This window comes from Lepisma saccharinum, chromosome 22 (genome assembly GCF_977018435.1).
Source record: "Lepisma saccharinum chromosome 22, izLepSacc3.1, whole genome shotgun sequence".
In the NCBI taxonomy this organism is placed as follows: domain Eukaryota; kingdom Metazoa; phylum Arthropoda; class Insecta; order Zygentoma; family Lepismatidae; genus Lepisma; species Lepisma saccharinum.
In genome coordinates this window covers 494,288-513,286 of record NC_139250.1, presented here as the reverse complement: position 1 = coordinate 513,286, position 18,999 = coordinate 494,288, and the positions used below count along the sequence as shown (strand labels likewise).

Sequence of the window (18,999 nt, the reverse complement as noted above, 5' to 3'; positions counted from 1 at the left end):
TGTACACCGGTTAGAGATTTGCAAGACTTGCGTGAAAGAATTGTGGTTGCAGTAAGCAACATTACCCCGCACATGCTTCAAAACGTGTGCGAGTACCAAGGACACTCATACCCCGTGCCTGAAGTGGGAAAATGTGAAGGGGGGGGATACCATCCCCTGCATGCCCCCTCATTTCGGTCACTGCTTATACTGTTAATTCTTCAATCAATTTACATGGTAAATGACAACAATTAAACGATCGGATGTCTAAGTTTGCCTGCATGCATGTTTTTCTCATCTACGGGCAAACATTTCACACTCTTCATAGCACTTGCCTTGCTTTGTAATATTAACTTACCTCAATGTCTTTGGTTGATGAAACTGAAATAAAACTCATAAAATGACAACAATGGTGCTGCATTATACAGGGTGTCATTTTAATGGCTACCACGGACTTCAGATTCGTATAGAGGACATCAAATCAAACAACTTTTTTCAGTAACATTTTTCTCGTTGGTGCGTCGATTCGACGCTACAGCCATTCAAAAAAGTCCATTTTTCCGCCTGGATGCTGGCAACCCAACACAACATTTGATAGTATCTGTTACGTCATTTCCTGAGGCAAAACAGCGAACGGCAGTGTTGCAAGGAACACAAATTTTGTGAAAAATGACAAACTACCAACCACATTATTAGCTGTAAAACGAAGCGAGAAAGGTGTCCAGAAGATCAGCAATCATCTCAGAGGAAGGGGGAAAAACCCTATATGTCAAATATCAACAACAATAAATTTTATTGAACTTACAGCTTGCATGTGGCTGTTTACGCACAGCTACATGTCAATTATATTTGCAAATCTAGTTGCAAGGTTGATATCTACAGGTTTGTGTCCAGATGCCTTGTGGTACTTTTGTGCCGATAACGGAAGTATCCGAGGTTCACATTGTTACATTACGGCTTAAACACCTACAACCACAGTAACAATCTAATGATGAATCAGTAGCGAATATACTGCCCTGCTCACAGTTGCAAACTATTACATGTGTATCCGGTGCATAGATAAACACAGTCGTCTGAGACTTTGTTTTACTACTACTTATATCCCTGTATTTTTTTTTGCCACTTGCCTCATAATGGCCTGAATATATTAATTATGTGTTGCTTACTTTTGGAATTTTGAGTTCTTTCATTTCTAATTTATCATCTGCTCAGTGTGTCACAGACAACTAGTATCAGAAGGACGAAGTGGATAGACTAAATTGTAGATGCCAACTTTGTAACTAGATTTGCAAATATTCGACATGTAAGGTGAGACAAAATTTGATACGACCACTTCCACTTGTATTATATTTTCTTTCTCCCATTTTTCGTATTGTTTGTTTACTTCCTGTTATGTTAAAGAACGTATTTTCTCGTTTTGTTTTACAGTACATAATGTGGTTGATTGTGGCTATGTCATTTTTTTTCACAGAATATGTGTGTTCTAATAGTTCTAATTTTAATTATTTCAAACATAAGGACAACGCTGACATAAATTTGTACCTTGTTAAAATAATTTTATGTCCCTATTTATTATAGTTTCTTAACTTACAATGAGTCAGAAAGTGACAAAAAAAATGAAAAATAAAAAAAACAACTTACATGCAGTCTTTAAAACACGTGAGAAAGCAACATTTCCAGCCGAGGCACCATGAGTATTCATTCTTAAGGAGAGGAACAATTCAAACTCTCCCAATAGACAAAAAACTTTTTCTATTCAAATGAAAATTTTGTCATGCTACAAATATTCAGCTTCAAGCACAAAGGACAAGGCATCCGGAATGTTATGCAACCGAGACTTTGAACGTACACCATAAATTTCAACTCTTTTATTTCATCTGGCCATTGATTGAATAACACAGCCAGATGTCGGACACAACTGGTACTGCTAAGTGAGACTACCAATGTTGCCAGCACACCTCATAATTATGAAAAAAAAAACAAAAAAAGAAACAACAACATATTTTCTTATGAATTTACCATAATTAAACTAATAAAATCAACAGTAATGCATAAAAAATGTATTGTTACTACATCAATTTGATAAATACCCACACAGACCATCGATAAACATCGAGAATTATTGTGCTTTTACTTCGTACGAACACTTTTATTACGCCTTAGTAACTTTTTCCACATACTGGACATTCATGTAAAGCATGATTTTCTTCTTTGATGTTGCAAAAACATCCACATACACAAAGTATAAGTTTCATGTCTCTATTGCTTTCTGTACAAAAGTTACATATCTTCAACGCCTCAGTTGCGTGACTCTTTTGGACACACTGTATTTTTTGGTGTTCCAATCTGATGTTCTGAAAACATGGTAACCAGTGGCGTATCTTGAGTTCAATATGTGGGCTATCTCACCATCCTGTAGTGTTCGAATTAAAGAAAAAAAAAATGTAAACAAGGAAAGAGGATCTTTCTCAAACATGTTTGGGGATTAAACTTCAAATTACGAATTACAAAATAATAATAATAATAATTTCTATTGCCGACCTCCTTGGCTGAGTGGTTGGCACAGAGCGTTACAACGCCAGTAGTCCCAGGTTCAAATCCCAACCTGGGCATTCTTTGTGAGTGAGTGTTCTTCACAATTTTATCACATCATCATTCATCCTCATCGATGTGATCACAAAAAGTGATAGAAAAACGACATTAAATAAGTTAAATCAAATATTTTCTACTGAACTGTTTCATATTGAAATGAACAATTTTATGCACATTTGCTAATCAATATTTATTTTGTATTTTAGTATCTGGGCTTCGCAGATAGGCTAAGTAGCCAGAATATATGCCCCTGATGGTAACCTTACACTAATAATTCAAACAATACGGAGAGGAAAGAAACTGAAACATGGCAACGGCAACATGGAGTAAGAATCAAGTAGGGATAATGAGAGGTGGTCGGGATGGGGACAGATGAAGAGTCTGAGCCATGACAGGGTTACAATGTCGCACGAAACATGAAAAACTAACACCAAATAATTTGAATACAAAAGTTAATTTATTATACCATGTACAATGTTTCCAAGAAACGAAAATTGTCAGAGAAGACAGGCAAAGTTTAAGCCAATTTAAGCAGACACAAAATTTTGTATTGGAAGAAATAAATGCAAAGCAAAGGACAGGGATTGTAAATTTTATTAGAAGGCACGAAGAACAATCTCATCTCTGCTAATCCTCTGTTCGTTTTAGCAGTTTTCTCTTTCCTTCTTCAATCCTGCGCAGCATGGCAGGCAACTCCATCACCTCTGGCAATTTCTTAGCACTCTGATGCAGATGTAATTGCCACCCACCACATTGTTTTAGTTTTCAACAAGTTATTAATATCACGGCAAGTCTCTTTACTATCCGAACGAACACCAACACACACTGCACATCTGTGGGGAAAAAAGTTCTTGGTAAAGAACTGAAAAACAAACAGCACAAAGGAAACTTCTTCAGCAACGTAACTTTTGTAATTCATTGCTCAGAAGTTTGTAATTACATTTATTATATTATACTGGTGGACAAAATTAAGAGAATAACCACATGTTTTAATCTCAATGGACAGAATGTAATGCAATTTGGTATGGATACAGAGTAATAGTCTACATCAATTTCACCATACAACAGCGAATGTACCCACACATGACCGTGAGTAATGCCCATGAGAGCAGGAATGTCCAACACTGCCGTTGCAAGTGAGGCACACACAGCAACTTGGCATACTGTTCACGAGACTGGTGAGAAGTGCCTGTGGCACTCCTGCTCAAAAGCAGTTTGAAGCTCATGGATAGTCTTCAGAGGTGGTCGGCAACCCAGACACGTTCAATCGGGTTCAGGTCTGGAGATCAGACTGGCCAATTGATCCGCTGAATATCCTCACTTTACAGACAATCGCTGACCAGGAAAGCCCTATGTGGACAGGCAACGTCGTCCATGAAAATGAACTGAGGGCCAACTGTGCCCCTGAAAAGTCGCACATAGGGCTCTAAGATCTTCTCTCGATACCTCTGCGCAGTCTATCAAACACATGGAGTGGTGTGGGGCCATCCAACATGATGCTGGCCCATACCATGACACCTCCGCCACCATAGTGATCCCTTTCCCTGATGTTGGTGGCATGGTATTGGGCCCCAGGTTCTTTCCAGATCAAGGTCCATCGCGAATCAGTGTCGAGGCTGAATCACAACTCGTCATTGAAGAGGACGTGGGTGCACCATGCCAAACGTGCTCTCCTGTGGGCAGGGGTGAGCAGGATGCAAACGGCAGCTGTGCGGTTATTACCATCCTCTGACACCTGGCACAGTGCCAAATACCGATCCTCATTGGCCGTTGTGACTTTTGGATGTCCTTGCCCAGGACGTTGGGATATGGATCTAGTTTCCTGAAACAGTTTCCACAAATTGCAGACTACACTAGGCATTGCATTGAACTCACGTGCAACCTGAACTTGAGATTGCCCTGCCTCTAATCACCCAACGCTTCTCCATCTCATGCCATCCTCTAAACGTTCGTGGGTACTCATTCTACAACACTGCTTCTCCACCGGTACCAAATTTGACCACTATCGCTCTGCTTCTCACCGATGTGTACGAATGAAGTCTGAACGACAAACGTGTGGAGCACCACAGCGCCACCTCCACTTTCGCATATGATGCCGTAGTCAACACCAGCACCGGTGCATGCTTTGGTAACCTCACTTTCCAGTTTTGGGAGATATTTGCAAACAGGTGTTTATTCTCTTAATTTTGTACACCAGTGTATATCTAATTAATAACAACAGGTGGTTGTGGGATGACTGGAGTGTGCAGGTGGTCTCAGGTTTGAGTATGGGAATGTTCGTCATGTGATGGTAAGGGAAGGGCGATAACAAGCAGGGAGTATATATCATCCACAGGTAGGTTTTATGGGCACACAGTGTTTTCATTTAGTTCAAAAGTGCACAAATCAGAGCTCTCTAATTGAGAAATAATTTCTCTTCACACCCTATATTGAAAGTGCAGACCTATGGCTAGATTTTGTTAAAAATTCTAAAATTTCAGTCAAATTTTTCATTAAAAATTCAAAAATTTCAGTCAAATTTTTCAATGTCGAAGCATCATTGTACAGTGGGATGCTTTCATCCTGATGCATGGCCACCCCGAATGCAAGCTGGAAAGAAGGAACCACGCCACCCACTGCAAGACAATACATGCCTGACAAAGACACAAAACAATAAGAAACTGTATGTTTATAATAGATACTTTGGATTGGTAAAATGATTTTACTCCATATGGATAGAATAGTGATTAATCTCTCCCATCTTGACAGTGTGAGCCTGGACATGAAATGTGAACAAAAGAAACAAAAAATAACTCATTGCTGCTTGTTAGGCTGAGCATTCCGTTGGTTTCCAAGTAAGAGAGGATAACAAATGAAGAAATACCTCCACACTTAATCTTCTTCTGCCTCCAAGTTGATGTGGTTTCCAAACTTCCCATACAGCTGGGTCTTCAGATCACTCATTGCCTTCTTCAGATCCGTGCACGAGGATTCCAAGTTCTTTATCTCGTCTTGGATGGATGTCTTGGCATTTTCTATCGTTTGCTGTGGAAGAGAATTTAACAACTCAATTCAAAAATTAAGTTCAAGCTGGACAATTCTTGTGCAATGCAATGAATTGGAGTCAAATAAAGGAGGTAAAAATGCTGTACCAGTCATTAAGTTCAAAGAATCATTGTTAAGACTACATTCTCACTACAGTGTGGCACCCAGACACTGGGCATAGTTTTGTTTTGAAAACCATGATATTACATAATTAATGATGATCTGGCTATCCCAAATGAATGCCTTATTTGTTTCTAAAATGCTAAAGGTTAAATCAATACAGGTTGTTGAATTGTATCATGCCTATCTCACGGATCTACATTATTTATAACACAATAAGGTTGGTGGGTGCAGTGAATGCAGAGTATTATTGTAGCAGTTCCCAGGAACAAAGCTGTCTCCACCCCAGATGCCGGAAGCTTTCTTAATGAAAGTAGTGCTTCTTCTGAATTAATCTGAAAACCAATTAAATTTGTGACGTAGAAACACGGAACCTCCTCACCTGTGCAATACGTTGTGCTAAATTTATCTTTGTAGTGATGAAATGTCAACTGCTACAGACAAATCGAGCATGTCGTAAATAATCCTAAGGATTTTATCGGTATGGGCCAATATAGGCATATGAGTTTATCACTAAAATTACCAATTATTCTACAGATCCAATGTATCAAATCTATAAATAAATATTTTATAATTTAGTGCAAAATTCTGCCATTTTGTTATAATTTGTACGAATAATCACCCTGGCGGACTTTTTAAAAAAATAAACATGAAAATTTGTAACTTCTTTTGCACTGCAGTCAACTCAAAATGCACATTTACGAGGGAGGTCAATGAACCATTCCTCAAGCAAAGTAAAAAAGTAAAGTGCTCCCCTGTGCTTTGCACTATACCATGAAGGCGTACAGGGGGTGTGGAGTTAGGGCTCCATACTTTCTTGATCATGGCCGAAAGTGGGGTTGATGTGATCAACACCACGCCCCTAACTGCCTTTACCACCCAGAGTTTACTCCAGGAGCTGCCTGGACAGGTTGTTACGTACCCAATGGGACCAACTCATGTAAACTGTTTGCTGAGGTGGAATAGAGATGGCAGCACAAGGTGTGCAAGATTGAAGATTAATGAATGTCAGTGTAAATAAGCGCAGAGTAATTTGGAAAAGATATAAAAACAATAAATGAATGTAAATACTTAATAAATTAAGTTGGTGCTCATACGTAAATACACAGGAAAACTAAAGAAGTGAAAACACTGAAACAAATTTGTGTCTTTTAACAGATCTCGAATCTGTTAGCTTGATTTACCAACCCCTTGGTGAAAATTTTGATTTATACCAGTGGCGGCTCCTTCAAGTCACGAACCACATTACCTTTGGTTGCGCGTCACAGCCGTTGCACTTACTTGGATGCGCGTTTCAGTCGTCTGGCACCAAGTATACACTTTGTTGTACTTATTTAGTGTTGGCTCGTTCCAGTCGTGGCCCCAAGGGAGGAGAGTAGAAATAGGTTGCGTGGACATCAACCCTCACCCTTGAACTCGTAACCCTCTAGGACTTGACATTTTTGAAGAAAAAGTGAGGTGTTACCAGCTTGTGAAAATAGAACTTAGTGAAGAGGGAAAACATACATATGAAAATACCCGAGGAATTGGACTAAAGGATCCACGTTCCAGGGATTACATAAGAGCCCAGAAGGAAGTCCAGATCCGAATTCCCACAAAGATGAAAGTCCAGAAAAAACTACAGAAGAAAGCATACACAAAAGAAGATTATCCAAATTAGAAAGAAGAAATAAATTCGTACAAGCATACAAATTGAATGTAAATCAGAATCAGAGCAATACGTAGCTTATTATGTAAATATCAAAATCCATGTATCCTTGTTTAGATATTATTTTCCTGTAGTTTACGGTTATTACAAGCATAAGAAAACAGTTTTTTCTTTGTGACGTTTCAGGAGAACACACGTTCTCCTGAAACGTCACAAAGAAAAAACTGTTTTCTTATGCTTGTAATAACCGTAAACTACAGGAAAATAATTCTATCATGCAAGCAATGCGTACATACAAGAAAAACTTGTTTAGATAATATAATCGTTTAAACATCTCCATCGGAAGGCTTCCTGTCTGGTTTCGTTTTCAAAAAGAACCCTACCCTGAAGATATATTAGCTGCGGTTTAATAAGATTTATGTACCTCGCACAAATAGAGGTAGCAATGTGGAAAAAAATCCAGGTTCTCCCCCACTGGGGATCAAACCTGGGCCTCTCGCATGGTAGTCAAATGCCCTAATGACTGACCTACTGTGGCTTCAAGCACCATTTGGAATTTTGTATTGGATTGGTAGAATATCGGTTATCGGTATCAGTCAATTTTATATCGGTATTTTATCAGTATCCCTAGATAATTCACAGTTGCTTAATTCACCAAATATATAATTTCCAGACTGAATAATTTTAAAGATGTTGCATTGTTGGAAATTCACTGATTGTTGGTCTTCAACAGATAAAATGACAGGCTAATAACAAGAATTTGTCATATTAAACTTGAATTCGCTAGGTTTTTAATTTCACAAAATTTTAGATAACTTCATATTCATTTACATTGAATAGTAAGTTGTGCAACTCGATATGTTTTGATAGGGGTTAAATTACTGTTTGTTTATCAGTCTACCAAATTTTCTCTTTTTAGCTCAGAGTTAGAGTTAGTGAGTTAGCTCCGACAATTTCTGAGACTGTGATACCCAACAATGACACACAGACACAATCACTGAACAATTAGTATTGTAAAGAAAAAAGTACAATGATGATAGTTATTAGAATTACATAGCTGAATTTATGCTCTTTATTCTTTCTAAAATGAGAATTGTCAAAACGCAAGCCACATCTGTGAGAGTTTTCAGTTTTATTTAATCTTAGCTCACTAGCAAACCTGATTGAAATTAATAAACGTAACTAAGGCTGTTCTCACTTATGGAACAAGTAACTGATTGGAATTTCAAAGAGCCTTTGAGAATTACAAAAAAGATTGTCAAAATAATTATGAAAAAATTTTACCACATTTATTGTAGCATAGCATCCAAACTACTGACCTGGGAGCCAAAATGTTAATAAATAAAATGAAAGAGCATTTATTTTCGAAGAAAATGCTTTTTGGATCATTACACTTGGAATTACAGAACAGAAGTTAAGCAATCTTCTTAAGTGTCTAAAAGGGCTAAAAACACCGCACGCAACTAATTAAAAAAGGTCATCAGATTTAAATGTAATCCTGAATAAAATTCTCAATGTCAATTTTGAACACTTGAAAGATACAGAAGTAAGTGATTAAATTACTGATATTTTTTAAAATGGTGAAGTGTCAAATTAATTCAAAATTGGTCAAAATTGAATTTGTGAATTTTAACATATTTTGAACATATTCTGAGCAGAATACTGTGAAAGATCATAAGATCTTCTTCTATGTGAGTTTAACGTTCGATAACATTTTGGCAATAGTAGTAGTATATGAAAATAGTAGTGACATAGTGACAATTATATTTTAAGTACCGTATTTTTTTCCTAACAATATTTTAACAGACTTTATCGAACTTTGTGCTCACGAGTGCACAACTTTTCCTGAAAGGTGGTGAAAGATGTTCCCACTGTGGTCTACATACCAAGGTGCTCTCCAAATCCTGACACACGAACACTTCACCGATGAGATAAGGTATCTTTTCATCATCTAACAATGCAAGTTCATCAGCTGCATCCTCCAAGTTCTTCAGGTCATTCTGAAAACAGAAAAATTATCTGAAAATATTTGTAATTCACTAAAAATCACAAAAGGCATTTCAGGGGTGGCCAAATACAGGGTGCCTGAACACTTTCACCTGGCAGCTGAATATTCAAATCAGTTCAATTTTTTTTTTTAATAATTTGAGCTCTTATGGAAATTTTACATTTTTTAAAAATAACAACTAAAGTATAAGCATCTCTGTACCATGATTCATTACCTTTAGATGCTGGCTGTGACACCCGTACAGCATGTGTGTAATAACAAGTACAGCATGTGTGTTACCGTATCACATGTATCACGGTGGTGGTTCGTGAGGTTTGCAAGAGGTAGAGCACAATCAAAATATGAGCTAAATATGATAAAATATGCTTCTTGCAAACAAACAAAATCGTAGCTAAAAGTTTATTTTGAATTCTCTTTCATGTATCTTTGAAGACACTTGAACCACTCTCTAAATGTTTTTTCAAAACATACTCGAGGGTCGCGGTGCAATTAATGAGTCCTCTGTTTTGTCATGATCACGGAAAGCCCATTCAAATTCCTCATAAAATTTAAACGCATTGATAATACGTGCCAAAAAATATTTTTTTTGTACACAAGCTCATTATGTCTTAAAACAGAAACTGTACAACAATCATCATGTTCCACTTTGATATCTGTTTTCCCCAAGACAGAGAGAGACATATCAATGTCGAATTCGTCATCGCCTTGTAATTAAGGGGTCCCGGGTTCGACACCTGGTGGATGCACATAGTGGTTTGGATCCCACTTTAAACTGTAAGTCCAGTCCCGATTAGCCTTGCTGTGCATAAAATGGACTTAGTCCATGTGTCTTCTCGTTTGAATAAAATGCACGGAAAACAAAAAAGGGAATAAGCTGGATAACACCCCCATATCCATACCCACTTTTCGTACATATTTTTATTAAATATTCTGTTGTGTTCTGTTTTTATCTTTGAACACTTGGTTTAGGCAAAGCTCTGGTTCTGGCAGGCTTAATTCATTGTCCAACAGTCTGTCTTGGTGATTTAAAATTTTATTTTATAAGTATCTCACCCGATTCATTTCACTTTATTTTCATGCTCACGGTAACACTTCAGTAAAGAACTCACTAAATCACAACAATTTACACAAACTTTTCGAAGCACACCGAACCTAGACAACAGATTTCCCACGGTTCCATCCCGTTCCTTTTGTTTGGTAAGATACAGTAAATGCGGGAAACCAAAAAACTGCACCCCAAGTGTTGGGTCTCAGCGATATTGTGACCATTCGCAATGAAAACACCCATATCCAGCCCCCCCCCCCCCCGACCTCTTCAGCAGCTCAGAGCGTAGGAATGATGCTAAAACAGCGAGGCAGGAAGTCCACAGCCAGAATGTGACCCTTGCTATGTTGCCAAGTTTCGTCCAACCAATAGTAGCTGTCTTTGATCCAATAAAGAGTGTGTGCAGCAAAGCGAATAAAACACAAGCGTTGCAAACAAGTGTAAATTGTTATTCTTAAATACATAATTGGTGGAGGGGCACGTGACCGTGTGACCTAAGGGTAGAACCGCGCCTGATGTATAGTTAACCTTTAGATGATGGCCATGAGGTGCGCTTGCTAATGTCACAAGCAAGGTTGTGCAATTAAGTGTAAAAAAAAAAAAAAAAAAGGTTTTCTACATGACACACAAATTACGCTTAAAATACATATAAAATATAAAGTACGTAAAAACTACAATCAAACATAAAAATTAAAACAAAACATTGTTTTTGCGATGGTTATTGTTAAGTATGGCAATTGTCAGGGATAGAAAAAAAAGGCTTTAAAAACTCTCCTTCTGAATTTCGTCTTATATATTGGAATTTTACAAGCTCCAATATTCACATTCACATCATAACTAGCCCATATTCTCAATTTTTTAAAATATGTGAAAGAACAGTTCTATTTTTAGAAACTTGTTAGTGAGGGTGAGGGGTGAAGCGGCTGTGCAAACAATCTTCACAAAATGATGAATTTGTGCTGAAAGAGGTAAGAAAATTAAATTTGAAAATGTAATATAATTAAAGTAATTTTCATATTACTAATTTATGAAAGAAAATGAGTTTTTTACATTTGCATAAAAAAACGTAACGAGGAAATTACCTTGCAAACCCTGGTAACAAGGGAAGACCCTGTGTTTGGAGATGTTTTGAATATCATATGAGACTTGATGTTTGTCATCAGCAATTAGTCAAGTCTAATTTCATTCTGACTAACATTGGGGTGGGGTGTGAGGAGAGGACAATTTTGTAAATAAGACATTTGCTGAATGCAACATGCAGGTAATGTTTTTAACCCTCACATCATGCTGTTGCCTACAAGGGGGCCAACAGAGTTCAAATTTTGTAAAAAAAAATAAAAAAAATTGGAAGTTCTTCTTTCTTCTCTCAACGTAGGCTTGTAGCCTAGACATTACTGAAGAAAATAAGCAATAACTTGTAGCTCTAGAACCAGTGGTGGCATGACATGTATTTAACCGCCCCCTACTTAGGTATGGCTGGAAATTAAGAAAATAGATATTTTTATGCAATGAAAAACCCCTACCACAAGGCGGTTTAGATGAAAACTGAAGCTGTACTTAACAAGAGATTTACACCTGCTTTAATTATTAACCTTTAAGTAGGTAGGTGGCCAAATTGTGCACAAGTGGGTAGTGGGGTGCTCATGACACCCCACAGAAAAAATACACTTACAGTTATATTCTAATAATTATAATTGTAATGTGTGTAATTTTACATTATTTGTACGGGTGTAAGATTGCGAATAATGAAAATAACTAAACTTGAAACTTTTTAAGGACATTTTTATAATTTTTTCCTTTTTCCTTCCAAACAGAATACACAATAGTAACTGAAAATGTACGAGGATTTATATTTAATCATTACTAATTAAATGGTAACACATGAACATGAATTTGAAACTAAAGAAAAGCCACAAGTATTGCAACATTCGAGCAAAATAAAGTTTAGAACAATATGCAAGTAGGTAGGTGGGGTGAACACCCCAGAATGCAGAGTTCTTTTGTTATTGTGGACTAGCGCACAACGATCAGGCGACTAAAAGGCCTACCCCTCAAGGAATAAACAACATGAAGGTAACGGAAAGATGAACAGTGTTGCCAACTTATAAGACTATTTATTTAACAATTTTTAAACCTGGGGTGTTGTGGCCAGTTAAAGGTTAATGCATGTAAAAATTAATGCTTTCAGTCCTCATCTTGGATGGGGAATGGACACATTACTTTGGTAAATGCCTGTTATATCGGAGACACATTTCTTCATTTTTACAGAAGAAACTACTTACGGAAATGAGTTTCTGTAGTATTTAGAATGCTGCACAACAAGAAATAAGCAGTTTTGATATAATAAACTTGCATTTTGTGCAAAGTGACAACATAATGCCATTGTTTTCATTATGTACTTGCAGATGGCGCGAGCGTCGAAAGTCATGCGGTCTTGCCAGTGTTTCCAAACGTGCCTTTTTTTACCAGAATTTTTTTTTTTTTAACTATGCTTACCTAACCTTGCTGGAAATGGTTCGTGGGGCTATCGTGAGTGGTTTTTGGGGCTATCCGTCAATGGTTTGTGATGACATAATGAACACGAAAGTAGGTATTTTTTGGTTAAGAAGGTTGAAACACTGCATGCCCACTCCAAATCGACAAAACACAAGCACGACGCGCGATGATCCACAGTTGTGCGTGCCATATTGTATGTTCCGCAACGAAATAAGGACCCAAAAGTATTACTCGTAATGTGAAAAATCGAAGTTATTTTCATGTAAAAAATATAATGGCACCTTCAACTATGTTCCGCAATACACAATTGGTAAGTACGAACCATTTAAAACTGAAAATATCCGATAGAAATGTGTCTCCGATATAACAGACATTTACCATTACTTTAATATTTTTACAAAACTTCACACACATCAGGATGTAATTCTTAAGAAACGAAGCGAAAAAATCTTATTGACAACTGAATACAATTTCAGATTTCCAAATATTCAATTTTATCAAACCCCGGTGCAGGTATGTAACAATGTAAATATACTATACTATGAAAAATAGCATAATTTCTTGACATTCTTGACTGGTAGACAAAATGTGTAGCTTTATCATACTTGGATAGTTTCTTAGCCTTAGCCCCCCACCCCCCAAAAAAAATGTTCGCTCCTGAGGAAAACACTCCTGATGCATCTTTGCTTCACTATACCCAAATCCATTCAGAGAATGGAAGCAGAAGTTTGATTTGTATTTTCTTATTTTACATCACTTTCCTACTGCTAGGCTCACTGATGATTGGACATGCAATGGGAATTTGGTGTTTCATGCAATCTCGGCGCTTTTTCTTATCACAGTGAGAAAACATAACACCACCCCTCACCTACCTGACAGCCACTGAGCGAGGCATCACTAAGTAGTCGAACTATGCAACTTCTACATACAGCATTGAATTTATAGTAAAAACAGGCAGTGTCTCGAAACGTAGTATTGGAATAAGTATAGTTAAAAGCACGAGATAATGGAAAATGTCCAATTTTGTTTCGTGTACGACAAAAAAAATGAAAATAGTTTGAGACTGGAAGTTTTTATACTCATGCAAGCTACACTTAGAGATGAAATATCTCACTTTAGGTCGAAGGGTAACTGTTTGATCTCGAGAGAACGGATATCTTCAATTTTACAGAAGAAACTACTTACGAAAATGAGTTTCTGTAGCATTTTCAAAGGTCGTGGAGGTATTTTCTTTCATCGTTGAATATATTTGACCGGGAATTCATGTATTTTCGAAGAGAATTGCCGTTCTTTCTCTACGTCGACCGGAGTTTCCGTACGTTTGATGTTGTAACCCCCTGTCAGTGTTTCCAACCACGCCATTGCCAGAAATGGTTCATGGGGCTATCCATAAATGGTTTTTGGGGTTATCCGTGAATGGTTTCTGGGGCTATCCGTGAATGGTTTATGAGGCTATTCATCAATGGTTTGTGAGGCTATTCAGGTATTTTTTGGTTCTGAAGATTGGAAACACTGCATACCCACTGATGAACCATGATGCGCCAAGCTGCTGTGCCCGCCATATTGTGTCTTACGGGAGCCAAAGAAGGAAGAAGAATAAATACTTGTAATGTGAAAAATTGAAATTATTCCAGCCAGAAAAGCAATTGAAATTATTCCAGCCAGAAAAGCAAACTCCCATCTTAAACAATGTTTTGCAATGCACAATAGGTAAGTACAAATATTAAAAATGACGAAATAAACGAGTGAGAGGTGTTCTCTTGAGATCAAACAGGTACCGTCAAGGGTTCCACTCTTATCTCTAACAGGGAGTAAAGTTGGCCAGTGTGCTGCCGACCACATCACCTACAACAGTGGATGTATGGAGTCCTACCTTTACACACCCATGTGAAATGCATATTTATTTTGGGTCCATGTCAAAATCTTACACCCTCGATTTCGCAGGTGATTTTTTTTTAATAAAGATTATGTGCTGCTAATTGTGAATAATAAAATTCTGGAGCGCGGAAGTAAGTATTTATGACTGTACAGCCGTTTGAAGTTGAGATGTAGCTGTTTGAAGTTGCAAGGTGGTTGCTGTGTTGAAATTTTCCACAGATTCCGGGCTCCTCCCCTGGGGTACTTAACCTACCATCTCCTACCGCTACCGCAGCCCCGCCTTTCTATATTCAGTCCCTTTCGAAGGTATGTTAAAAACTGGCCGGAGCCACCTGCCCCCAATACTATTTTTCGCACAGACACATTTAGGTACCAAAGAAACAAGGCTGAAATTAAACCTCAAAAGGTAAGTTACCTCTTTATCTCAAGTGTAGACTGAATTGTGGGTCTAAGTTAATTTGAAAGTTCAAAAGAGAAGTCAGTCATACGTCAAAACTCTTTGTTGTCCTTTTCCACAGAATACTACCCTCCCCTGTCCGTACAATCATAGAAATAAGAAGTTGCAAATTATCCCATCCCACAAGTCATTCAGAAAATACAATTTCCTCGAAGCAGCCAGCAGATCATCTCCCTGCAAGTCACGTATAATGTCACATACGTCTCGTCTGACGAAGTTCTCCACGTCCTTCATCCGTTGAACATCAGTCAATCTCATCTTGGCTTGTTTAGTTCTCCTTTGTTTGTCAATTGGATGTCACACAAATCAAGAAATGTCTGAAATCAAATCTCCAACCTGCCAATATATATATGATTGCACAAGTTAATCATAATATATATCCCATTGCACAAGTCAATCATAAGAAAAAGAAAATGTTTAGACGAGTGCCTGTAACATGTATCCAATATGGAAGCCCTGAAAAGCTGTATAGATCCAACATACGGATGAACTTGAATATAAAAAAAAACGTAAGTTTCGTAGCCGTAGATGTAAAAAAAATACCTTCCACGCCTTCGTTACATGAAACTTATTTATTTGATGAAAACATTTGAAATGTTCGCGAAATCCAGGGTGTAAGATTTCGGTACCGAGCCTAGGAATTTTCAAAGCCAAAAACAGAGCATACCTGCTTCGTTTTCAGTTCTTCTTTAAAATCTTCCAGCTTAGCATTGTGGCGGGCAAATTTGTTAATTTTCTGTTGATCCTCGTAAGTAATGTGGACATCGGAATCCTGAAAAACAATGTAATACTTTGAGTTACAACACATATATATCTTGCATTATTATTATTCGACTAAATTTTTTGGTACTACATAATTTCAGTTTAAGCCTCAACCCTTTACACTTAACTTGATGCATATAAAGGATAAAAAAACGCATGAAATGTCTGATAAATTAAGGTTTTTGAGACATAGCACAGAGCTACTAATAGGAAAATTGACCAACTGGAATTATTGAAAATCTTACAATGTTTGTATACATAATGTTTTAGCGTTCTCTCAAGTCCACCCAAATCTCACTACAAACTTATGCCCTATCTTCTTCGTGATCATTCAATGTAATTTTGTTGCAAATAATACAATATGAACAGGGAATACACATACAGGATGGAACGCAACATGAAATAAAACCCGAAATTCTATACAACACATGACAAGCGTTAACAATGATTTTTTTAAAAAAATAAAGATACATAAACATTTGCAACTTCAATTGTATTAAAATTACCGGTTGGAATGTCCCTTTGGCAAGATTCGCACTTCCAGAAGCACTCGACATATCTTTTTTATTGCACGAACTACACAACCTTCGGTAGACAATACGACAAGTTTACGTTCACAATCGTGTGGTGATTGGGATATTAATGTTTGTGGTTATTTTAAGTGTTGAAAAATTATACGGCTGTTAAAATTTTAGGTCTAACTGTTAAGTAGCCTATAAACGTTGCAAACATTCTAATGATAAATAATATCCTTTCTGATTTTGAAGTTAAATAATAATATATAAAATAAACATTTCCAATTCAAGTGTTAGAGTTATGAAACATGTATATCATACGTTTGTTCAGCTAAGGCAATAAACAGTAATCATGTGACTCTTTTTCTTCCAGTACATCCAACAGTTAGAAAAGGAAACGCATCTGTTAACCAAAACTGATGAGACGAAATAACCGCCATGTTTTCCAGCAAGCAATAATGTAGTCTTGTGGATGTGGTGTGTTCTGTATTCTGTAGAGTACCAGCATAGGCCGTGTCCGGATTGGCAAGCGCTCCGTCCCCTTCCCTCCCGTTGCTCTCGCGTGCCGTCGAAGTCACGTCCAAGTCGTCCGAATCTATATGTCCCCTTGTAGTACGGTTGTCACTTTTCCCACCAGGTGTCAGCCCGAACTTCATCCACCGCGCTCTGGGGCGCAGGCGCATTGCACGGAAGCAGAAGGCAGACGCCAAACAAACATGACAATGATTTCCACCTATTTACTACTCATATTAAAAATGTAACACGCTATTTCATCATTTACAATTTTTCTACATTCAGTATTATCGATAAAATGTTAAAGTATAACTGAGTTTTACATCCTCTAATCTGTAAATGTTGTCTGTACAATGTGAAAGTTAGAATATGGCTGCCAAGCGCAGCGTCACAGCAAGTTCAAGCGTGCATCTGTCGCGCCTCTCTGCTCTCCCGTCCGACTCCACGTCTGCCGCGAATTCGGACAACGGAGGTTGGCTGAGTCCCCGGATGGAACGGTGCTCTAGGTGACATCTGTTGCCGATTCGGACGCGGCCATAGAATGGTACCACCACAGACAAAGAATATAACATTTTTTTTCCGAAGTCGGGACTTCTTCTGTCTAATATTGTTTATTGAACTAGTATAGGAAGAGACAGGGAACCTATATTTAAACCTCTAACAGCCTTCGTGGGATACAATTCGTGATTAAAATTGACAACTGGTGGGACTTCGCGGAAAGAGTATCGTCTACTGTTCAGTTTCTGGCTCTGCATGGGGGATCGGGGATAGCATTGAAATGCGGCAAGGAAATTACGAAGAATGCACGAGTCCAGTGGCGTGGCAAGGGGTTGGGGGTTAACCCCCCCTTTTGCCCAGTATTCCTAAAAATAAGAAAGGTAGGAAAATATGACAAAATAAGGGCTGACTACCAAGATAAAGTATACGTAACCTCTCTCTTTCAAAAATGCGGGGCACACCACTGAACGAGTCTGTTCACTTTATTTTCCGAAAGATGATTCTATTACTTCAAATTAAAGTTTTAAATTTTTCCTTATGAATAAAACACTTTTTTTCGAAAACAAAGTATTATGCATGAAATTTTGCAACAGGTGCAAGTCGATTAAGTGCGAAGATGAAAATAGTTTGAGAATTAATTAACGTCTGTAATCATAAAGGTAACCAGAAAAAGAAAATCGACATGCTATTGTCGCTGTTTCATGTAAGTCCTTTTTCAGTGAAGATAGCCTCGATGAAATTGTGAATTCTATTACTATTATTAAATCAGCTTGCATCTTTAAGGGAAGAACTGCAACGGTGTGTTTACATTTTACTCCTGCCCAAGCTTTGCAAATACAGGTGAATTGCCTTATTTTAAAATTATTTCCGAGAGCCCAGTTACAACCGAGGTGAAGATGAAACCGCACTGCTTTGAAGAACCGGTGGGTATACGTTAGTTTCGCCTGCGTTTTCCGTGTTATTTTTGCCTATCATCATTAAATGCTTCTTTCTCAGCACAACTTCACCTTCTTTATAGTTCCTGGAATAGACAGATATTTAAAAATTTCGTGTAATTTAAACGTTTCTTCCATACCAGCCATGACAACACGCTGCTATTACGTACTACTACTGAATGTAAACAAAGATTTATCCTACATAGAGCGGCCATATTGGAAGCGACAGTAGCGCTCAGGTGGTAATTTTAATCGCGATATATAGATCTGGCCAATAAGGATGTTTGCATCCTACGTGACTGTCACTGAAAGAACTCTCCCCCCCAACTTGTGCTGGAAAGGAAACTACAAAAGTAGACTGCCTCGCCATCTGCTGACAACCTATGGTACATCAATTTCCAAGCGCAGCGAGGTTTAAGTATAGGCTCCCGGTCTGTTATGTTCTTTGTCTGTGGTACCGCAAACTCTGCCCCCAAAAGACAGAACAGAACATAGAGACAGAACGGAATTTTTTTTGATCCCGACGTTC

General features: G+C 37.8%; 1 protein-coding gene across 2 annotated transcripts; it reads right to left on the bottom strand.

Annotated features, from left to right (window-relative positions):
- Positions 1-3,009: 3,009 nt before the first annotated feature.
- Positions 3,010-16,804, bottom strand: Pfdn4 (prefoldin subunit 4). 2 transcript variants are annotated; one of them, XM_083144117.1, is made up of 5 exons: positions 16,516-16,804; positions 15,915-16,019; positions 9,250-9,363; positions 5,435-5,595; positions 3,010-3,404 (listed from the first exon to the last, which is right to left on the bottom strand). In XM_083144117.1, exons 1-4 carry the CDS (start codon positions 16,564-16,566, stop codon positions 5,443-5,445), a joined length of 423 nt encoding a protein of 140 aa, XP_083000243.1. In that variant the 5' UTR covers positions 16,567-16,804; the 3' UTR covers positions 3,010-3,404; positions 5,435-5,442. The 2 variants fall into 2 exon arrangements, with proteins under 2 accessions (XP_083000243.1, XP_083000244.1); XM_083144118.1 differs by lacking the exon at positions 16,516-16,804 and adding an exon at positions 16,255-16,369.
- Positions 16,805-18,999: the final 2,195 nt, after the last annotated feature.